The 21,419-nt window shown below is 54.6% G+C and overlaps 1 protein-coding gene across 3 annotated transcripts in view; it reads right to left on the reverse strand.

Moving 5' to 3' along the window:
• Kirrel1 (kirre like nephrin family adhesion molecule 1) overlaps positions 1–21,419 on the reverse strand; it is a 101,826-nt gene that overhangs the window by 18,534 nt on the left and 61,873 nt on the right. For 2 of the 3 annotated variants that reach the window (XM_027920242.2, XM_071618292.1), the window contains exons 2-3: positions 3,046–3,195; positions 1,245–1,394 (exon numbers count right to left, since the gene is read on the reverse strand). In XM_027920242.2, the coding sequence (XP_027776043.2) occupies positions 1,245–1,394; positions 3,046–3,195 (300 nt within the window). Of the gene's footprint in view, positions 1–1,244; positions 1,395–3,045; positions 3,196–21,419 lie in introns of those variants that run through there. The other variant, XM_071618293.1, reaches the window with a different exon arrangement.

The raw sequence follows: 21,419 nt of genomic DNA on the forward strand, positions 1-21,419 counted from the left end.
CTGGGGTCCCACCCTGTTCCTCGTGGCTATTCTTCCTGATTTAGTCCTAGAGAGGAAAAGCAAGTCACCAACCAGCCTTGAATCCTAGTCCTTTGGGGCCTCTCCATCCAAAGAAACCAGCTGCTGGGTTCCTCCGTCCTCGCCTGCCTCTCCTGACACCTCACACTCGGGCGCGTCTGCACAGTTTACAGCTCCCTGTGCAGGGAGCAGGGAGCAGCGAGGCGGCAATTGCTAAAAAAGGCCGCTGTCACTGTCCCACATTATGGATGAGAAACCCCATGCCCAGGGGTCGTGACCTCTTTAGGATCCAAATGACCCAGATCTCGGGGCTCCCAGCAGCCCACCCAGACAACCTGTCACAATCTCACTCCTCTCCCCTCAAAATAAGGAAGCACCCTGAGCCCCCACCCTGAGCCCCCACTTCAACCATTTCTGGTTACAGGGAGGGAAGAGAGGGGAGCGGCACAGATCCATCTGGAGGAAGGAACGAGATAGGGACAAAAATCAATGACACGGGAACAGAGGGTCACAGGCAGAAAGGTTCCAGGCCAGAGACAGGCAGAAGGGAGGCCGAGGCACCTCCAGACCACAGAACTGGGGAGACAGAAAGAGGGGAGGCCGGGGGAGAGGGGCGAGGGCGCCGCAGGGCTGGCCTCATTCCTGGGCTTCCGTGCAGGGGAGTCCCTTCCTAATGCACATGGCCCCAGGGGTGACCACAGAGGGACATTTGCTCTGTTCCCCCGTGGGCCCTCACTGGGAGCAGGGCTTCCAAGACGCAAGCCCTCCTGAAGCTACAGCCTGGGCCAGACGCAGCAGGACCCCAACCTGCCCCCTGGGGCCCAGCCTCAAGCCTATTCTTCCAGCCCAGCTCCCTGGTCCCCAGGAGGCACAGGGGAGTCTGACAGAGGGAGAGAGGGAGGAGGCAGCCATGGCTAGAAGGGCCATTGCTGGGGATCAGAAGCAACGGAGACAGGTGGAAGGGAAGAGGGAGAAGCTCTAAACATTCTCCTCTTCCAGGAAGCCTTCCTTGACTGAACTGACCCAATGGAGGCCATTAGAAGCCTTCATTGCATTTGGATTTGGGAAGCCATTTAAGGAAGGAGTTGTAGAGAGAGAACCAGGGAGACAGCGGGGCAGGGATGAGGCCAGGAATAGAGGGAGAAGCTGGGGGTGGGGGGGAGTCAAAGAGGGAATGGGAGAGCGGGAGACAGGGTGTGGGGCACCGAGGGGCCCTGGGTCATTACTGAGCACGGTGAGCTTGGCCCTCCGGGAGCGCAGGGCGGCCTCCGTGGCCTGGCACTCGTAAGAAGCGTCGTCAGAGAGTTCGGCATCGGTGATCTCCAGGTTGTACTGTCCGGCGTCCGCAGAGCCCACAACCCGGTACCGTGGCCAAGCTGCAGAAACAGAAAGCATGAGACCCAGCCCTGGGGCCAGGACCCCCCTGTCCCCAAGGACTCATCCTCTCCCCACATCTCATCTCCGGTCAGGACGTCTTGCTCTGCCCCCTCCTGGGCCGCCGTTGACAGGTGACATCATGGAGTGCCAGACTCCAGAATGTCAGGACCCCCCCATGGCGAGACTGGGAGCCGTAAAGTAGGAGGGGCAGACGGGGTGGTGGGGGGAGAGAGCAGAAGCAGATGAAATCTCGGAAGCGGTTTGCAGACAAATGTCTCTCATAATGATAGCAAAGGGAGAGGGGGAGAGGCAGGCAGCAGGGCGAGGAGGGAGGGGGAGAGGGGAATATCGGGCATCGCACCACAGACACGAGCTCACTGGGGGCGCCTCTGTGGGACTTGGCAAGGCAGCGGGAAGCCCAAGGCAGGCCCGGGTCTTGCCCCTGCCACTCACCAGGGGAGGTGTGGGCCAGGCAGAGTCCTCCAGCTCCCGCAGGGGCCCCTAAGCAGAGTCCTGCTTCCTCGCAAGGAGGATGGCTGGATTCAGGGGTCCTCTCGGTTCGTTCCCCCTTATCCTCCCTCCTGCAGCCTCCCACCCATTCCCCTGGCCTCCCACGATCTCCCTCTGTCCAGAGGCTATCGATTCTTCTCACTCCATATCTATTGATTTCTCTCTCTCTTCCTCTCTCCTGGTTTCTCTTTCCATCATCGATAGATGCACCAAACCCTTCCTACAGATTGCTCCACACCAATTTCCCCTCCCTGGAATCCACAGCAAGTCGTCTCAACCCCCTCGAAAATAAGAAGAACAGAAACACACACAGCCCCTCCCTAGGCCACGAGAGTACTCCACAGCCGACACTCTTCTGTCTGCACCAGGCCCCTTCTCTCCCTTCCTGCCTGCAAGACCCACAGGTGCACTTTGAAGGCAGGCACACCTTTCAAAGGGACAGGTAGGCCTGTTTCACGCTGCAGTAAACCAGGCTCAGTGAAGGGAGGTGACTGTCCTAGAACACCCAGCTGGCAGGTGGCAAGGGCAGGAGGACAGCCCTGCGAGCCTGGCTCCTCACCTGTTCTGTCAGGGGGCCCTTCCACAGGCTCTTGACTTGCTTGGGAACATAGGAGGATTTTGGGTTTGCTTCTGACTGAATCATTATGTTTTTCTCAACACTCGCTTCATAGCCAGTGCTTAATAAACGCTTGTTGAGTGAATAACTGAATAAGTGCTCAGGCTGATGTTAAAATGAGGTTTTGGCAAACATGGCCTGAGTGTGTGTGTGTGTGTGTGTGAGTGTGTTTGGGGGTGGTGGAGGGGGGAGCAGAGGCAGCCTGTGTGATGCACTTGAGGGACACAGGAAGTGCTGGAACTTGCCAGCAGACAGGTGATGGTACTGTCCCAGCATCTCCTGCTTGACCTGCAGCACCTCACAGTGTCTGTCTGTCTGTCTGTCTCTGGTTTCCCTTGATCTCCAGGCTTTGGGTTGCCTTTCCCCAGCCTCCACAGTGAGGAGGAAAGACAGAGACGCAGGGTGGGCCGGACAAAGCTCAGGAGGAGATGGAGAGAGGAGAGTCCACAAGTCTAAGCTGGGAGTGGGAATCGGGGTACACATGGGGCTGTCAGGAAGCTGGGTGGCCCCGCAGTACCACTCACCTTTGAGACCCTGGCCCATACCCAGGGCCAGCCCGTCCTTGGTCCATTGCACAATCCCAGAGTAGTTGAGGAGCACACAGGGGAGCACCGCCCGCTGTCCCGCGACCACAGTCTGGTCAGCTGGCTCCTGGCTGAAGCGGGTCTGGGTCCCTGAGAAGCCAAAGTGGGCATTGTATGAGGAAACAGGGGGTCTCCAACCAAGATGCCACCCCTCTCGGGCTCCCATGCCCACCCACCCCTAGAAAAGGCAGGCAGGAGACAGCCTCAGGCCCTGGGGGGAGGGGAGACTTCTTGCCCTTGTCCTATTTCAGCACCAACCCGATCCTTCCAAGACGTCACGAGCTTGCCCTCTACTCCGCTCTCCCTCAGTGGCCCACGGGAGTGAGTTTCGGGAGTGGGTTTCAGGGGTGCTTAGCAATTAGCAGTGGTGCAGTATTACGTAAAGGCCTTAGAGATGGGTCTGGCCCAGCCCTCTCATTTTGCAGAGGCAGACACTGAGGTCCAGAGAAAAGAGGATCTGAACCACAGGCACCCAGTGAGTTCACAGTAGGGCTGGGGTGACAGCTCAGCTGCTGTCCTGCAGGTCCTGGGCTGTTCCTCTAAGACCCCACCCACTGCCTCTCCACACACCCAAGTTCATGCAGGACGCGTTGATAATGAAAGCCCCTGGAGACGCTGCAGTCCACCCCTCCGCCCCCACCAGGTCCCTGGGACTAGGCCCATCCGCACACACGAATACACCACCATGAGTCTTCTTGGACACGTGGCGTGAGCCAACATGTGGGCAACAGTGCCAGGCATGATCCCCCAGAGCAGGCGGGTCCACGTGCCATGCATGTGCACAGAAGCTCCCTGGGTGGGGACTAGATCCACAAGAAAGTGGACACTGTCCCTGATCCATGTATTTACCCCTTGGCCCAGTACGGGGGCACGGGGTGGACACACCGACACACCTGCACACACTCAGCTTCTGCCGAGAGGCCGTGTGACTGTGCTCCCCTCTCCCTCCGGCTGCAGGAGCTACACATGGCTGCCCGGCTGGCATCTCGGCCGGGAGCATTTGATTAGAGAACTGCAGAGTAATTGCCTTTAATTGTGGAGCCTAAATGGAGCAGGGAATTGGATTGCGGGTTTCTTCTCCCCCACTGCTCCCACCCACCCGCTAGCTCCATCGCTGGGCTCGCTCCATCGCTGGTCGGCCCCACAGCCCTGGGCACCTCGCAGAGCTGGAGGAGCTGGGCTGGGGGGAAAGAAGTCGGCAGGGGAGGAGAGACTAGAGGACAGCAGAGGGAGAGGTCTCTCTCTGCCATGGCTTCTCTGCCATGCTCCCAGTCGGTCACACCAAGGTAACCAAATCAGCTTTCCCCAGAACGCAGGGGCTCCTCCCTCTTCTGTCCCTCCTAGCTCCCCAAGTCTTTGCAGAGTCCCAAATCCCCGAATCCAATCCTTTCCAAACCCATCTTCCCCCAATTTTTTCTGACCTACCTACCATTGCTTCTGTTTGTAGAGGAATGGAACTCACCCTCTCTCCATTTCAGCACCTCTCTCTCAGCCACTGCGGACACCTCTAGTTTTTCTGTTTGTTTGTTTCCAGTGCTGGGAATGCACTTAGGGCCTTGAGTGTGCTAGGCAGGAGCTCTGCTGCTCAACTGTAACCCCAGTCCCACAATCCATCTGATCCCCTCCATTTTTTTGGCTGGGTTGAACCCCGGGCCTAGCCCATGCGCTCTACCTTCTTTTTTCTCCTCCAGACCCATTTTCTCCCATCTTCCCAAATCCGCTCCACATTTCCCGCTTCCAGGAAGCCTCCTAAACTCATCCTTGGGCTCCATGGCCATCCCAGCTAGTCCTAGGCCCAGGGCTTCCTGTCTCAGGCTATCAGGGTTTACACCCATGGTCTTGTGTGCCAGGAGACCCAGGGGAACAGGTGGGTGGGGTGTGTGTCTCATCTGTTCTTCCGGAATGGGAACCTCTCTCCCAAGGCCAGGGGCCATGCTCTGTCTGAGAAACTGATGTGACTCCATTTTTGAGAAACCAGCCTCTACCTCAGAGCAAAGCCTGTCCAAGGAAGGGGGCGTGACCCTTGTCCTTGAAAAAAAAACCACAGAGCACTCCTAGGCACATTCCCGCCCTGCTGAGTTGTTTATCTACAAATAACAGGAGAGATCTGCTGAGCCAGGTGTCCCTGACTCAGTCAGGCTAGATGGGGACCCATAGCAATCCCCTAGCAGCCACCAATCAGCATGAGACAGGGAAATACCTGGGATGCCAGATGACCCTCCCAGTAGTTTATGGTGGTTGATAACATGTTGGGAAACCATGTAGTTCAGCACGTATCCCCCCTCGTGGCCTAAACCAATCAGTTCAAAGGAATCCCACTCTTGTACTAACCAATCACCCCTACCCAACTTGTTCCCGACATTGAATGTGCTAATCAATGTTAAGAGTTGTTGTTTGACTTTCCCGCGGTATGGAACGATTTGCTGTGTGACACGTAGTGACGCATAGAGTATCCCCCAAAACCTATAAAATCTCACTGAACAAAGGACCAGGACTCACTCCCTGGGACCGCTGTGTCTGGAATGGCTGTGAGTCCAGGCTCGAGAGCGTGCAATAAAGACCCTTGTGTGATTGCATCGGATTCGGCTCCTGGAGGTCCATTGGGGTCCCATGAATCTGGCATAACATGTCCTCCTTCTGAGTCCCTGGACATTGGACATCCATCCACATTAGTGGCTGAGAAGCAGGTTGGTGGCCATAGGGCAATATAATCTCACGCAGCCTTTTCATTCTTGGTTAAGTGCACCAGTTCGGCCCTTTGGGTCGGCCGGGGACCAGGAAATGAGAAACAGGGTCCTTCTCCCACACGTGTGAGCTGCTCCTCACCTCTGCGTCCTGACTTCTCCTTAAGAAGGAAAGGTTCCTTCACATTTTGAGGGATGAGGGTGGCAGGTGCTGAGTTCCTGGGGGAAGGGTGGGTCAGGTGAGCAGCCAGCATTATTAATTCAGGCATTTGCCCTCATTATTATTCAAATTTATTCATATCCTTGCGCATTTCTCTAGAGCAGCTACATACTGCAAACTCTCCACACTCACATTTCTCCTTCCCATGGCCCCTGGAGCCCCCGTGAAGGGCTTAAGAGTGGAGTGGCCAGTAAGCCCTGGCTCAGAGATGGAATTGACATCCCTAGTTTTTTTTTTTGCATGGTGCCTGGTCACTCTGGTCTCTTGTTGAAATCTGCAGAGGACAGTGAGCAGCTGGCTCCTTGACCACTTGGAGTGAGGTGGCGGTTGACCCTGCAACAGGACAGAGGTGGGAAGTGCCTGGATTCAGAGTCAGGAGATGGGTTTTGCAGAAGTGAGGAGTCCAGTGTCCTTGGGCACAACACTCCCTCATCCGGGCCTCCACTTGCTCACCTGCATGATGACAGGTCTGAGCAAGACTGCAACTGTCCCTTTCTGCTCAAATCCTAGGAGCCAAGTGTAGGAAAGAGAATGTGGTTTACATTGTGCCTCTGGGGCTTCCTAACCTGGTGACCTTGGCCAAGGGACTGACCTACTAAGCTTCATTTCCTCCTTAGTAAGTTCGGGAAAGATGAGGCCTACTCCAAGACATGGGATAGATGCCACGCCCCATACGGTCCCCTGCCGGTACCCTCTGAACGATACCTACTGTCATTATTGACCCTGAGCAGTTAGACTAACTGGAGGGGCCGCAGGAAACCTGAGCAGGTACAGGATGAAGAAGGTGGTGATTAGCTGTCTTTCTGGGGATTTGGAAGTAAAACTCACCCTTGGGTTAGGCCTGACGAGGCAACGGAGTCTGGAAAGAAGGGACTCAGCAGAGATTCCAGAGAAGTTGGAAATGAAGCGGTTCCAGAATCTAAGTCCATGGGAAGGTTACCTAGATCTGAGCCTGCACGTCACAAGCAGGGTTTCAGGTCCCCAAACAGCCCCTGTACTCCAGATAGTGAGTGAGATGAAGTCCAAATGCCCCAGGTGGTACCCACGCTGGCTCATGATCAGGGGAAAGCCCCAAGTATGACTTCACCGTGTCCTGTTCTCTCTACCCCACACACTCCACATCAGGTCTCTGTCATCCCCTACCCCCCAGGGGAGGCGCCCAGAGCTGGGGGCAAACAAACAGCAGGAGACAGCCCCCTCTCTGCAGTGGGAGGAAGAACAGTGCTCAGGCAGGACGAGGAGTGGGTCTTGGGGGTGGATGAGCGGAAGGGAACATCTGGAAAGTGAACCGGGAGTGCCGGTGTCAGACAGGTAGGAAGGGTAGAGGGGCCTGGCTGCCTCTGGGGGCACTCGCTACTGCATGTCCTTGAGTGTGAAGGTGTCATGGACCCGGAACCCGTGGCTTAGCGCATGGCATATGCACACGTCCAGACACATTCCCAGCGTCCTGAGCACCTTGCCTTGTGCCATCTGTTCCAGAGCAGGGTCTTTCCTGGACCCGGATTCAATTTTTACTCCCAATCTGAGCCTGTATCCACTTCCAGGAAATAAAACCAGCACCCAACAGCAATGAGGGGAACTGGGGGCTGTAGGGTGAAGTGTCAGTGGGGCAGGAGGTGGGGTGGGGGGAGCACAGAAGGTCTGACTGCAGACAGAGAGGGAAACAGACCATCCTCCTGTTAAACAGCATCAAATCGAGGCCTCACCTGGTGTGTGGGGGGGGCTATCCTGCTTCTGCGCATGTTTTTAAGTGAATTCCAGCCTGCTCTGGTGTCCTCCCCTCCTGTCTTCAGGAAACATCTCAGAACCATCACAGTAGCCAATGCGAAGGCAGGAGGAGAAAAACGGAGCTGTCCACACATCCCAGCAGGACAGGGCCCAAGGGGTAGGCCGACAGAGGTGCAAATGACGCTGAGAAACACAGACACTCAGGGGGAGAGCAAAGGAGAACAGAGGAAGGAAATGGAGCCCGGGGTTGGAAAGAACTCAGGCTGGGAAATGCACGTGCTCTCCCAAGGCACCACGTGAGATCTGTGTGCAAAGACGCCCATGAAGTGACACAGACCCGGGCCAAAGCAGAGAAGGCAGGTGGAGAGATGGGGACGTGGAGCGTGGCAGGGGGAGAAAGGACGTTTCAGGTGAACTCCTGCCCTCCGTGCCCCACCCTGTAACACAAAGCTCCTCTAGCCTCAGACTTGGAAGTTCCTCCTCCATTCTCCCACGACACTGTTTGGGCTTCTGTTTCTAGCACTTAACACAGCTGGCCTTGGATGAAAAGTAACCCAGCTGTGTGCTTCTGTCCCCCACCATCCCACCCCACCCCTGGGAGCCCCGAGAGCAGGGACGCTCTGGTTTCTCTTCTTGCCCCTTTAGCTTCAGGAATGTCCCCCCTTTTCCTTCCTCCCTTCCTCCCTTCCCTCCTTCCCTCCTTCCTTCCTTCCTTCCTTCCTTCCCTCCCTCCCTCCCTCCCTCCTTCCTTCCTTCCTTCCTCCTTCCTTCCATACCAGGGATTGAACTCAGGGGCACTCGACCACTGAGCCACACCCCAGCCCTATTTTGTATTTTATTTAGAGACAGGGTCTCGCTGAGTTGCTAAGCACCTTGCTGTTGCTGAGGCTGGCTTTGAACTCCCGATCCTCCTGTCTCAGCCTCCCAAGCCGCTGGGATGACAGGCGCGTGGCACTGTGCCCCTCTCCCCCCTTTTCTTTCTTCTGCCCCTCTCAACACTGACCTTCAAGGGACACTAGCCTTCCAGCTCTCCTCTCCAACTTCCCCCTCCACCCCCACAGCACTGGGGTCAGAGCTAAGCTAAACTTTGTGCCTGAACACATCTCCTGTTTCCACTGAGCCTGGGGAGGACTGAGAGGTCAGATTTCATTTGTTGTTTTATTTTTTTTTTGTTTGCTTTTGTGATGCTGGGAATCAAATCCAGTGTGTCGTGTATGCTACGCAAGAGCCCTACCACTGAGCTACATCCCCAGCCCTCAAATCCCATATTTAATTGAGAACTAGGAAGTAGCCTCTAAACCTGTTATGGGATGGAAATGCTTACAGTTTCACACAGTCATGCACTTAAAAAAACAAAAAAAAAAAACTGGATATTGAACCCAGAGATGCTGTACTATTAAGCCATATCCCCAGCCCTTTTTATTTTTAATTTTGAGACAGCGTTTTGCTAAGTCACCAAGGCTAGCCTTGAATTTACAATCCTCCCACCTGGGCCTCCGGAGCAGCAGCTGGGATTACAGGTGCTCTACCGTGCCGGCTAGTCCTGCACTTCCTGTGGGCATACGTGTACCACAACACCCACGCACACACGTTCATTCACACGCCCACAGCTGCACCTCCCGCACCTTTACATTCAAGTCTACATCTGCCTCTGCCCACGGGCACCGTCGACTCTGTGTCCTGGCACGGGTGCCCCTGCAGTCATGTTCCCAGAGCCTTGCCTGCCAGGCTCAGGACTGGAGAGGGAGTGGGGCCAGGCACATGAGAATCCAGGGAGCAGGGCGGCAGGAGAGGAAGATGGTGGAGGCCAGGCCCTGTCTCCCCGGATTTATCAAACGAGCAGTAATGAACCCCCTGGGCCGGAGCAGTCCCTGAGCTCTCCACTGCAGATCCTGCTGCTGGTTCAAAGGGAAGCCTTTGATTCGCACCGACAGCTTTCAGATGGAACTAAATCTCTCCACACTCCACTCTCCCTCCCTCTCTCCTCTCACATCTCGGCACTCCCCTACCCCCACCGGACTCCCCACTCCCCCAGTCATTCCTCTCCGGCTCCATGAAAAATACAATAGCCAGAGAGCCCCTCACATTGGATTCTCATGGAGAAAAGAGGATTTCACTTCTCTGGGCTGGGCCAGCAAAGGGGGAAGAGAGGAGAGATTGACACTTCTGGATAGAGAAGGAGGGAGGAAAGGAGAGGAGACGGAGAGCGAGTTGGGCTGGTGCTGGGCAGAGTGACTAATGAGAGAAAGGCAGAAACCCTGGGCAGGCTGTGGCCACAGAGGCCCACCCTTAGACCTGAAGGTCCCGGGTGGGGGCAGGTCTGTGCCCGCCCAGCTGCCCAGGCAGGAGGGTCTGGTCTGAGTTTGATGATCTTGCCTTCTACAGAGCCCAGCCCAGAGTCCTATCATGTCAAAAACCTGATGTGACTGTCTTTAGGGGCTGCAAGCCACCCCTTTGACAGATAAGACTTCAAGAAGGGTCAGGAAACTCCATTGACTGGCTCAGATGACAGTCTGAGTAGAGGTGAGGCACTATGTATATCAGAGGAAGAATCCCCAGTGACAGACAGCACCCCCAGGCAAGTCCAGATACTCCAGGACTAACCTCACCCCACGCGCCTGCCCACCAGAGCGCTCGGGCTTCATTCTATGGTGCAAGCGGAAAAGACGCCAGGCAGCGGGGAGCTCAGATGCCCTGGAACGTCCCTCCCTTGCCACCCTCTCCCTTTCCGTCCTTTCTGTAAGCCCAAGCCACAGGCACAGGACCCAGTTATTCCTCCCTCACCCCAACCTGCTTGGCCACAGCACCCCGATGTCCATTTCTAAGGCCGCGGATACAGGGAGGACGGCCAAAGGGGACTCTTTCCAGGGACCAGATGGGATTTTACAAGTGGCCACAGTCTGGCCTGGTTTCTTTGCATTTGAGCAGACAAGGGGCTGGCTGGGGTTCACAGGGACAGAGCAACTGGGTTGACTAGCCTGGGCCAGTGGATCAGTCACTCAAAGAAGAAGGAACCGGGCCCTGAAAGAGGCAAGGGGGGTGGACCGGCACAGTCCTGGTGTGTGTGTGGGGGGGCAGAGTGTCCTGAACCAGAAGTCAGGAGGTGCCGGCATATCTGGTCCTGGCTCTGTCACCAACCAGCTGTGTGACTTTGGAGGGGGGGGGAGCTCTTCTCTGGATCTCGGCTTCCTCAAACTGTCACAGGGAGGCACTGAATAACTCGGCTCCCAAGGACTTTTCCAGCTCAGACGCCCAAAGATGGGTGGTTCACTCAGGTCATCCCAGCTACTAGGGAGGCTGACGCAGGAGGACTGCAAGTTTGAGGCCAGCCTCGGCAACTTACTTTTAGACAATAAAAAGGTAAAAAGGTGGGGACGTAGCTCACTGGGAGAGTGCTTGCCTAGCATGTATGAGGCCCTGGGTTCGATCTCTAATACTGGGGTGGCGGGGAGACTTGAGAATACTCCTAAGGACTCAGTCCCAAGTTCTGTCACCTTCAGACAAGGGTATAAGAAGGTCTGTGACAATAGGGCAGTGGCAGAGAGGTCCTGGATAGGGCATCCGAGCAAAAAAGAGAAGCCACTGATTTCCTCTGTGAGTCCCCATTAGAGCTCCTCACACTCCCCCCACTGGCTCCTGGCGGGTGAGTGGAGGAGACAGGACAGGCAAGCCTGGGTCGCTGGAGCCACCTGCCAGCCCAGGTCTACTCACAAGGACACTGAGCTCCAACGGAAAAGAGTGGCAGGTGTGGCTGGAAGCACTCCCACCTGCCCCGTTTGGGCCTCCAACCCCCAGGCACCTGGGCCAGACCTGAGCTGACAGCTCTATGCAAATGTGCCCTGGCAGGGGACCTTGAGAATGTTTTATGAGAAGGACAATAGCAGGGTGAGCCCAAGAGAGGTTGGCTGCAGCAGGTATGACAGGCGCGAGCAGGAGGGGGTGGCAGGCTGGCGGATGGTTCTGCAGACAAGCGGAATCTCCATCTGGCCACAGTGGGCCAGGGAAGAGAGGTGGGGGGGCAGGCAGGGGGCAGCCCAGGACTCAGCGCATCCGGGAGACCAAGAGGAAAGAGAACGGGTTAGGGTTAGGGAGACCAAGAGGAAAGAGAACGGAAATTAGGACAGAGATGGAGAAGGCTGCAAGAGATGAGGAGAGGCACAGACTATGGGGGGAAGGCAGGCAGGAAGGGGGTGCATCTGGCCCCCTGCATCAAGACCCTGCATCTGCCTCACCCATGGAAACAGCCGGATGAGGAGCCCACCAAGGTGCCTCCTTCTGTCTCAGAGAGCACAGAGAGGTGCAGGACAGGGGAAGGGATGCAAAGCCAGAGGAGGGCCAGGGCTGGAGCTCAACAGCAGGGCACGTGCCTCGTGTGCGCTCTGGAGGCCGTGGGTTCGATCCCCAGCACCACCACCACACACACACACAATAAAAGACAAAAGAGCAGAGAAAGGATGGAAAGAAGGCATGTTAGAGAGCAGAGAGCAAAATAGATAAAAAAAAGAGGGGGTGGAAGGAGGAATGAGAAAGGAGCTGCGAAAGATCATTTTAAGGTCAGGTAAGGAAGTAAAGGGAAGGATGAGCTAAGGGCACTAAGGTATGAAAGGGAAGGGTCGGGAGGCTGAGGCAGGAGGATTGCAAGTTTGAGGCCAGCCTGGGCAAATTAGTGAGACCCTATCTCAAAACAAAAAATGAAAAGGACTGGGGATACGGCTCAGCGATAGAGTGTCCCTGGGGGTTCAATCCCTGGTACAAAAGGAGGGGGCAGGGCGGGGAAGACCTGAAGGAGAGGGCCTGGGGTCCCCAATCCTGTATTTTGAAGAGGCAGAGGGACAGTGAGGAAGGAGGTGTCTGGGGTGGGCATGTCCCCACACTCCTAGTGGCTTCTGAGGCAGCCTCTCAGTGACTGAGGCCCCTCCCTAGAGACTGGGCACAGCCGCAGCCTGCTCTCCTGCACGGGGGCGAGATGCAGGTGAGGACCCTCCCTGGAACTGCTCCTGCCGTCCGAGAAGGACCGAAGGAGGCACCGTGAGAGAAGAACTGTGGAGGAAAAGGAAGGAAGGTGGGTAAAAAGTAAGAACCGAGAATCAAGAACCACAGAGCAAGGAGACCGTCTGGGAGAGGGAAGTGAGAATGGAGACCGAAGGGCAGAGGAGCAGGGGACTGGAGAGGCCCAGGGAGGTGAAGGTGAGAGGCCCAGAGGCTGGGCCTCTGCCGCACAGGGTGGAGGGTCTCTGGCCTCATTTAAAGGTCTCGAGCTTTTAGGTCAAAGAAAAGGAGCGGAATCCTTGAGAAATGGAGGGTTTATGAGAGGATTAGTACTGGGCTGTCGGGATCAATGTAGAAGGCAACCGAGGTCAGGGTCCGGCCTCTCCCACAAGCTAAGGCTGGTCCCAGGTCCACTGAGCCTCTCCCTCCAGCAAGCAGCCTCCAAGGGCTAGACCCCTGCCCTCGGAGGACCCAGGTCAGTTACCCCTTCACGTCCTGCCTTCCTGCCTCTCCCAGGGCACACACTTTTTCCTGGGCCTGGCCCCTATTCCTCCTCCACCAGGGCCACGCCCTCTGGCCACGCCCTCAGCGGATGGGCACACCCCCTCCCTCAGCGGATGGGCACGCCCCCTTCCTGCGGCTCTATTATTAAGACAGCGCCAGTTTGCTATGAAAGTGTCCCTCCTCCAGCTTAAAAGTTCTTAGTTACCACTATTATGAACTGAGCTGCAAAGTCCAGCCTGAGTGGAGCCAGAATGGTACCTCGGAGTCCATCCCCAACAGGCTCGGAGCCCAGGAAGAAACTCAGGCTGGGCCCAGCTCCCCCCATACAGCTCTCCTGGCACTTTTAGGCGCAGTCTCCTGAATAAACCAGCCTCAACGCAAAGAGATCCGGGAAGCGCTGGGCAGAGGTGAGAGCATCCTCTTTGCTGGACTGAAAGAGCCAGGAGGAAATCCAGGTCTTCTGATACCAGGCTCCTAAGGACACTTCTCTACTTCTAAATTCAATGAGCTTTTGTTACCCTAGCTCCACCCCTACCTTCTCCATCAAAAAAAAAAAAAAAAAAAAAAAAAAAAAAAGTCCAGGTGTAAATATTATTCTCCTTCCAGAATCTAGAACCCATCATCACAGGTGACTCTGCAGGTTTCTCTGGCACTTCCAGGTGGTCCCTCTGAGCCTGTGAGCCAGGTGAACAACCAGGATGGGGACAGGCCTGGGCTCTGACGAATGCTCTCCACAGGGCACCTGGCTCTCCTCTAGTGCCTCTGTGAATGTCCAAGTTGACAGACACTTTACAAGCCCAGGTGTGTCCCCAGGCCCCAGGACTGCACCTTCCATACAAACTGCAGGCCACATGTTAGTGACAGTAGATCCCAGGGAGCAGATAGTTTTACTCACATAAGAACTTTCTAATAGCGGGTAGGTGTGCGCTCCACATTACTATGGGGTGTCGGACATAAAGCTGGATGACCACCTGGCAGTCACGCTCCAGAGGGCTCTTAATAATATTTAGGATCCCTTTCAATGGTGGTGCATTATGATTCTATTTACATCCATACATTTTCTTCCTACTTTGGACATAGGCCCAATCAAATAATCAATTCATGACAGTTCGTTTAATCAAGGTGGACTTACTTGAGGCTTAAAGGAGAGAATTCTGAACAGAAGGCGTTTTGAAGGGGAAATAACTGGTCAAAACACAATCTTAACTAGAAACTGAAGGTAAAGTTGTAAGTAAAATCTTTGTCCCACGGCAACTAACCAAGAAATTTCAACAAGTCAGTGAGGAGACTTAAACATAATAGTACTGATGTAGACCTGTAGTCTCATTGTATTTTATTCTGGTTCCTTTTAGAGATGATTAAATGGTAAACTCCTGGCAGCAATAGATGTAATCTTAGTTGTGCAAGTTGTAAAATGACTGGCACAATAGAGCTTTGCATACCACGAGTGCTCAATAAATGCTTATTATTCTGTTATCTGCACTGATTTATGGATAAAACAGAGAAAGTCAACTCAATTTAATGTACATTAATTCATGTAACAAATTTGGAGTGCTTACTACCTATAAGGCATTGTCCCAGACTGTGGACTGTGAAGACAAACAGAGCAAGCAGTCCTCCCACCATCCATTAGGCGTCCCCAAATATTCAAGCAACACAGTGTGATGTGCACCGTGATGGAGAAAAGTGCCCAAGGTCAAGAAAAGAATCCTAGAGGAAGTGGTATCTGTGTTGGGCTCTGAGGGATGAGTAGGAGTCATCCCGATGAGAAGGGACAAGTGTTCTCTGAAGACACGGGACGTGGCAGCAGTGTGGAATTGAGGAAACACAGCCTTTGGGATCCTAGAGGTAGCTCGGTCTGGTGTTGTCTTGGTAGGCCAGACACTGTGCTCTCTGGGATGGGCATGCAGCATGCAGGACTAACAGGAGTTGTCCCTGCTCTTACATCCTACCAGGGAACATGAGTTAATAACCAGTTAAGTGATGAAAAAGCTCTACAGTGTCATACTATGCAGTAGTGACCAATGTTGATGAAATTAGGGTGGGCTTGATGGTAGCACCAACCTCGACCCCCTCAATACTCTTTTGAAATCATTCTACCACTGAGCTACATCCCTAGCTTCCACTACAAGCCTTTAAAAAAAAAAAAAAAACAAAAACAGGATCTTGCTAAATTGCCCAGGCTGGTCTCAAACTCATGAACCTCCTGCTTCAGCCTTCTGAGCCATGGGATTACAGATATGTGCCACCACACCTGGCCCCAAATATCTTTTAAGTGTGGATACGAGGGTCTTCAACTTGAATGTAGGCTCGTTGAATGGACATCTTAATGGAGTTTGTTGAATGGTCAAATAAACTGCACTTTGTCACATGTCTGTCTTCCAAACCGGTCGTCCCTGCGGCTAGGACCCAGACCTGGATGGCCTTTGTCTGTTCTTTTTATAGCCATACGCTTGGTGGCTTTTCTTGGTCTATGTATTTATGTGTATTAACGTCCAACCAATATACACTTACTGATGAGAACTGCATCGAGCCTTGAAGACAAGAAGGATTTCAACAGCCAGAGAGCGGGGGGGAAGGGTATTTCAGACAAAGGGAACAGCATGAGCCAAGACGTGGGGACATGAAAGTCCAGTGAGCAGTTGGAAGTGGCTGGGATTCGGGCACATCAAGAAATTGGAAACAAGATCAGACATCTTTAAACAGTCAACCCTTTCTCTTTCTGGGCATTCCTCAGTCTCTGCTGTCCAGATATTTCTGAGCTATTGAGGGACAGTGGTCATAGACAGAGAAGTCCAGATTCAGAAAGAGAAAAGTGGAGACTGATGCCATTTGCAAAAGCCATGTGTCAACCTGGTAAGGTCCGGGAAAGGTTTGAGAAGAATCAGAAGGAATAAGGCTGGTGGTGGTGGTGGGTGGGTGTGTGCGTGGCAGGGTCGGGGGGGTACATGTGTACCGGTCGGCCTTCACCTGCCTAGGTAAGCATGCGAGTGTTACGACACACCTATACACAAATATCGCTATGTAGTCATCAAAAAGGGAAAACAGGACACTTTCTGCCTATATCCAGGACATGCTAGGCTTTTCCAATTAATCTCCATTAAAAAGATTTCCCGCAAAGGCGCTTCTAGAAGCCCCAAGTTGGGGTCACCGGGATCAATCCTGCATCAAGTGAAAGCAGCTCCAACCAGCTGCGGAATCGATCCATCTAACTTGGTTCATTCTACCCGTGCAAGGGGCACGGAATGTTAATTTGCAGCAGGGAGCTCAGGGAGTCTGGAAGTGGAGGCTCCATAATTAACGGCTGTAAGAGCAGGGGCTCAATATGGTGGCATTCCAGAAGCAGCGGCCTTCCCGGGGAAGGAAGGGCCCAGAGGTAGGGCTTCAGGGTTGATGGCTCCGGGACGAGGAGCCACATGGGGAACTCTGGGCTTTTTGGAATCTTCTCCTGATCCTTCCTGGTTTGCTGGTCCTGGTTTCCTTGCCAGTTGGAACACAATTGCCCCCAGAGCAGAGGAGGACCAAGAAGACCCAAACCATTCATCGTAAGCTTCCTCAGAAGTTCTTAGGACATTGGTGGGGGACATGATGGCAGTGACCAATTGCAAGGCCATGACAAGAATCCATGGAGACTTTTTGGTCAAGATCACGCATACTGATTTGATGACTGTTTCTGAGACCCCGGAGCACATGAAAGCCAGGGCAATTTGGTGACCTTATTTCTGTAAGGAGGCAAGAGGCTGGCAAAAGTGAGAGTGATCTTCTTGTACCTATGCTGGCCACTCAGCGTCTCCCTCCAGACCCTCACCCGTCTGGAGTCTTCAAATCACCTTTGTTCAGGCCGCAGCCAAGAGGGTCTGGATTTCCTTTCCCATCCAAACCAGGCACTCCAGCCTGGGCCTTGGTCAGCCTCTCGTGCATGTCTTTCCCAACTCTTCTACTCACCCCAATACTTCACTGATCTGGGGACACCCAGCCTTGCTCACCTGCCTCTTTGTCCTGGGTCAGTACATCTCCGTCTCAGTACAGCCCAGACATCAGAGGAAGAGCCAGAAGCTTCACACAAAGCTGCAGAGGGGTGCTTGATGGGGCGGTGGCCATGAGGATGCAGACACCCAGGGACAGGGGAAACCTTGAGGAAGCCGCCTGCCCTTCCTTCTTACTCATTCTCTGCCTCCCTGATTCCTTCCTTCCATTTCTGATCTCCCCCCGTGTGGCTCCTGCCAACACGGCTCCTCCGGGGCATTGGGGAGGAGGTGTCCTCTTCCCCCACCTCTGCTGCCCCTGGTCTCCGCAATAACCTAATGATTTCTCATTTCGCTGCCCAGCCCTCCATGCAGAGAGGCTCCCTTTGATTGCTTGTGACACCAATCTCACAACAAATTTAGCACCTCGTTTCCTGGATGAGCCAATATTCCCCCTCGATTATCTCCCGGAGAGGGGGACAGGGTGACGTGCATTCCAACGAGCAGCCCCGGCCTTTCCTGGCATCAGAGTCAATCAAGCTCACGATCTTTCGTGGATGGACGGGAGGCGGGTTCTCGTGGGAAAGGCTGAGGAGCGGGCAGGGCCTGGAGAACCCTGCCGAAATCAGGTCCTCAGTGGGTTCACGCACAGAATTCTCAGAAAGGGAAGGTGGGGATGGGGGAGTTTTGAAATTTTCCTCCCCATGCCACTCCTGATCCTGGTGTTTCATCCTGTCACCCCTGACACTCTGGGCTTGGGGACAACCTGGGACTCATGCTATTTTACCTGAATGAAATGACAGGGCCTCATGCCCCCACTCAGGCATTCCTCCATGTCCCCAGCCTGTGCAAGTGGCTGTTCCCAACAGAATCCCTTGCTCCTGACGGGGCGGGCAAGGATCTCCCAGGGCCCTGTCCCATCTAACTGAGGAGCGGGAGAGCATGAGAAATCTCCTCTGACCCACAGGCAGCAGAGGAGGCCCGACTGGGGTGCGGGTGTCCTCTGAAGGGAGAGAACAGAGGAGGAAGAGCCCACCCAAACCAGAGAGCAGGGGGCTTCTGCCCGGACCCGGGAAATGAGTGAGAGGGGAAAGGAGGGGGAGCGGCAAGGAGGCCTTGTGTGAAAGGCCAAAGGGGAACCTAGGAAAGGCCAGCTCCCCGAGAATGGTGAAGACTCACAGGTCACCGAGCCAGAAGGTCCCCCATGCCTGAAAGACAGACGTGGGAGAACCAGAGCTTCCGAGGGGAAGGCGAGCTGGAAGGGCACAAATGGTGCGTCCTAGTGACCACAGAGGATGCAGAGGGCAGGGCGAGGTCAGAGCCGCCCGCCCCCATCTGAGCCGTGAGAGAGGACAGAGGACACAGAGGACGTCTCAGCACCCCCCTCCTCCAGGAGTACAGGATGCAGACTCCCCGCTGGGAAAAGCAGAGGAGGAGCCGGCGAGGAAGGGGAAGGGGCTGATCACCAGGAGGGGTGGCAGATGGTCGCTGTCATTAAACGGATTCCAGTAAGTCCAGGAAGCCTTAGACAGCACGGACAAGCTTGGGTAAGCCTTGGGAGGAGAGAATCGAGGAGCAGAGCCTCGGAGGAAAGAACTTCCTACCCAGAAACCTCACACCAGCCTGTATGGCTTCACACAGCTAACCCGCCTCCCTACTCCAGTCCCAACTGCAAACAGCAACCTCCCCCCCCAACTCAACCCCAGCACCACGTCCAAGCCCAGAGTAACCCTAATGATCACTCTAGCCCCAAAGGTCAAGTAGAACGCCAGCCTCTTGAAGGTAAAGCGTGCAAAGTCCCCTCGGAGCCTGGTCCAGTATAAGTGATCCACAGATGCATACGGAATAAATGGTGACCTAAACCGTTAACCTCGGTCCTTACCAGGAATCCCTGCTTCCAATCCAACCGCACCTGCCTCTCTCATCCTCATGCTTAACATTAGCCAATCCCAAATCCCTGACTATTCCCCACCTTAACCCTAAAGGCCACTGGGCCTAACTCCAATCTTATTACATCTAACTCTAACCCCAGTTTTCCTCTGTCCCTACACCTTTGGATAGATGCAGACCTTAGAATTCCCTTAGGGCAGAGATAAACAAAAGGTGTCCACTCAACCCAGGCCGCAGAACTCTCAAGACTAATCATGGATGCTCCTACCTGCCTCTCACCCAGCCACCCAAGCTTTCTGCCCCTTTGTCCCATTCCCAGTGGCTGGGTCCTAGAAACTGGGGCTGAACATGGGCTTGGGGGCTGGTCCAAGGTTATGAACCCCAGGTCAAAGGAACCTGATACTCGAGAGAGTAATAAGAATGAATTAAACCTGAGGAGGCAAATTGGAGCAGACATCTGCTAAAGAAGTGAACAGACTCCAAAGCCTGACATCTACCACCCAAAGCCTGACCCCTTGCCCAGATCCTTGGTGAAGGGGGTGCTTTCCAGAGTGCCCAGGAAGGCTGTGGGGCGGCGGGGAGAGGGTGCTGTGCAGGGTGCTGACTGCTCTGGAGCCTCTTTCTGATTGCCCCACGACTCTGGAGCAGGGAGCTCTGCGTCCAGGCCCCTGCCCACCCTCTCACATCTCCGAGGAGCACGGTTCTCCACATCTCTTAGGACCTGTCACTGCTGCGCCTGGGAGAGGATCCGACGAGTATTATGTTCTGTTCTTGCTGCAGCCAAATCTGATTATGAGGACGTGTGATGGATGAGCTGAGGTTGGACCCCCAGCTCAGGGAGCGGGATGATGGAGTTAGCCTGTCACACTTTCCCGAGGGGATGAAGCAGCGGGTCCCAGATGTCGTCTGGGACGTGCCTACCTAGGAGATGTCTCCCTAACCGACATCCCTGGAGACTGAAAAATCCCTCCTGGCTTCCAACTGTTTCTTGTTATAAAGACCTTGGAGCCCCAGAGCACCCGCACTACCTCTGACCCCAGTCCTGCAGAGAGTAGGATCAGGTACCCCGGTGTCTCCATCACTGGCCCTGAGTGGGACCCGTCGCCTCTGGCCAGTTGCCAATATCTGTGGGGGCCCCTTTGAGGGAGGGGGTGGGAAAGCTTGCCTCTGCTCTTGGCTAGGGGCCTCCAGGCATTTCTCATTGACAGCCATGGGCCTCGGAAGCCTGGGGCAGGGCAGGGAAGGAGGGGGGAGGGAGTCAGTACAGAATAATAATGAAGGATTTTTAATAACTCGTCAGCTCTAGTGTCAGCTCCACAGCAGCGGCAGCACAGCCCGTTGGGAAAACTTGGCGAGCAATTGTCTTCCTAGGAAGCGAGAGAAGTCAGAGGGGATGAGAGCAAGGAGGAAGAGTCCGCCGCATCCAGAGTACCAAAAAGCTTCCCGTTAGTATCTAGCCCGAGGGGCAGGACAGAGCGCAAACAGAATTACAGAGCCCCCAGGCCTGGCCCTCTGAGAGCATCCACTCTGGGCCAGATCCACAGGTCACAGACCGAGCTGAAGACACACCAGCCACCTCTGGGGTCCTGACAGAGTACAGTCAAGACACCTCTCGAGGAAAACGCATCCCCCCAACTTGCCCCTGTGAAATCAATCAACGGGAAGGCAATTATATGCTTATCAAAGAGCTTCTTCTCTTCCCTAATAATTCACTCAGGAATTGTCTGAAGTAGCAATGTCATCAAAGAAGGTTAGAGAAAGCCCCTGGTGACCACCTCTCCAATGGCCTCGTTTTTCAGATGAGGACACCGAGGTCCAACGACACTGCAGAGCGTTGGTGGCAGAAGCAGGACTCCTAGAATCTAGAAATCCAGGTCACCTGAAAACTAATGTGATTTTAACCTACGGAAACAGAATCTGCTGTTTACTTTTCAGGGGGACAACTGCTCCAAAGAGAGGGGGGTATCTGGATACGCTGGAATGTCAAGGGCAGCGGGTTTGGGGTGGGAACGATGGGGAGACCTGGGGTAACCATCTTAGCCATCACACATCTCCTCTTCTCCTCGGATCACTCCAGGAAGGCTTTCGGGAAACGGTGGCTCTCGCTGTGGATAAGAAACACAGGTTTGGTAGAAGGGGAGGCACCTCCATTCTCAGGCAGCAAGCGAAGACTGAATGACGGCTTTCCCTCTTCCAGGAACAGAGACTAAGGCACCAAGGAGTAAGCACGTGTTCCAGAAGAGAAGTCCGGAGATGAGACTCAGGCGTCAGCCCCCAACCCCAAGCCGTCAGCCCCCCGCCCAGCCAGCTGCTCTGGAAGATGTAAAGTGCTAT

This window comes from Marmota flaviventris, chromosome 10 (assembly GCF_047511675.1).
Source record: "Marmota flaviventris isolate mMarFla1 chromosome 10, mMarFla1.hap1, whole genome shotgun sequence".
Lineage (NCBI taxonomy): Eukaryota > Metazoa > Chordata > Mammalia > Rodentia > Sciuridae > Marmota > Marmota flaviventris.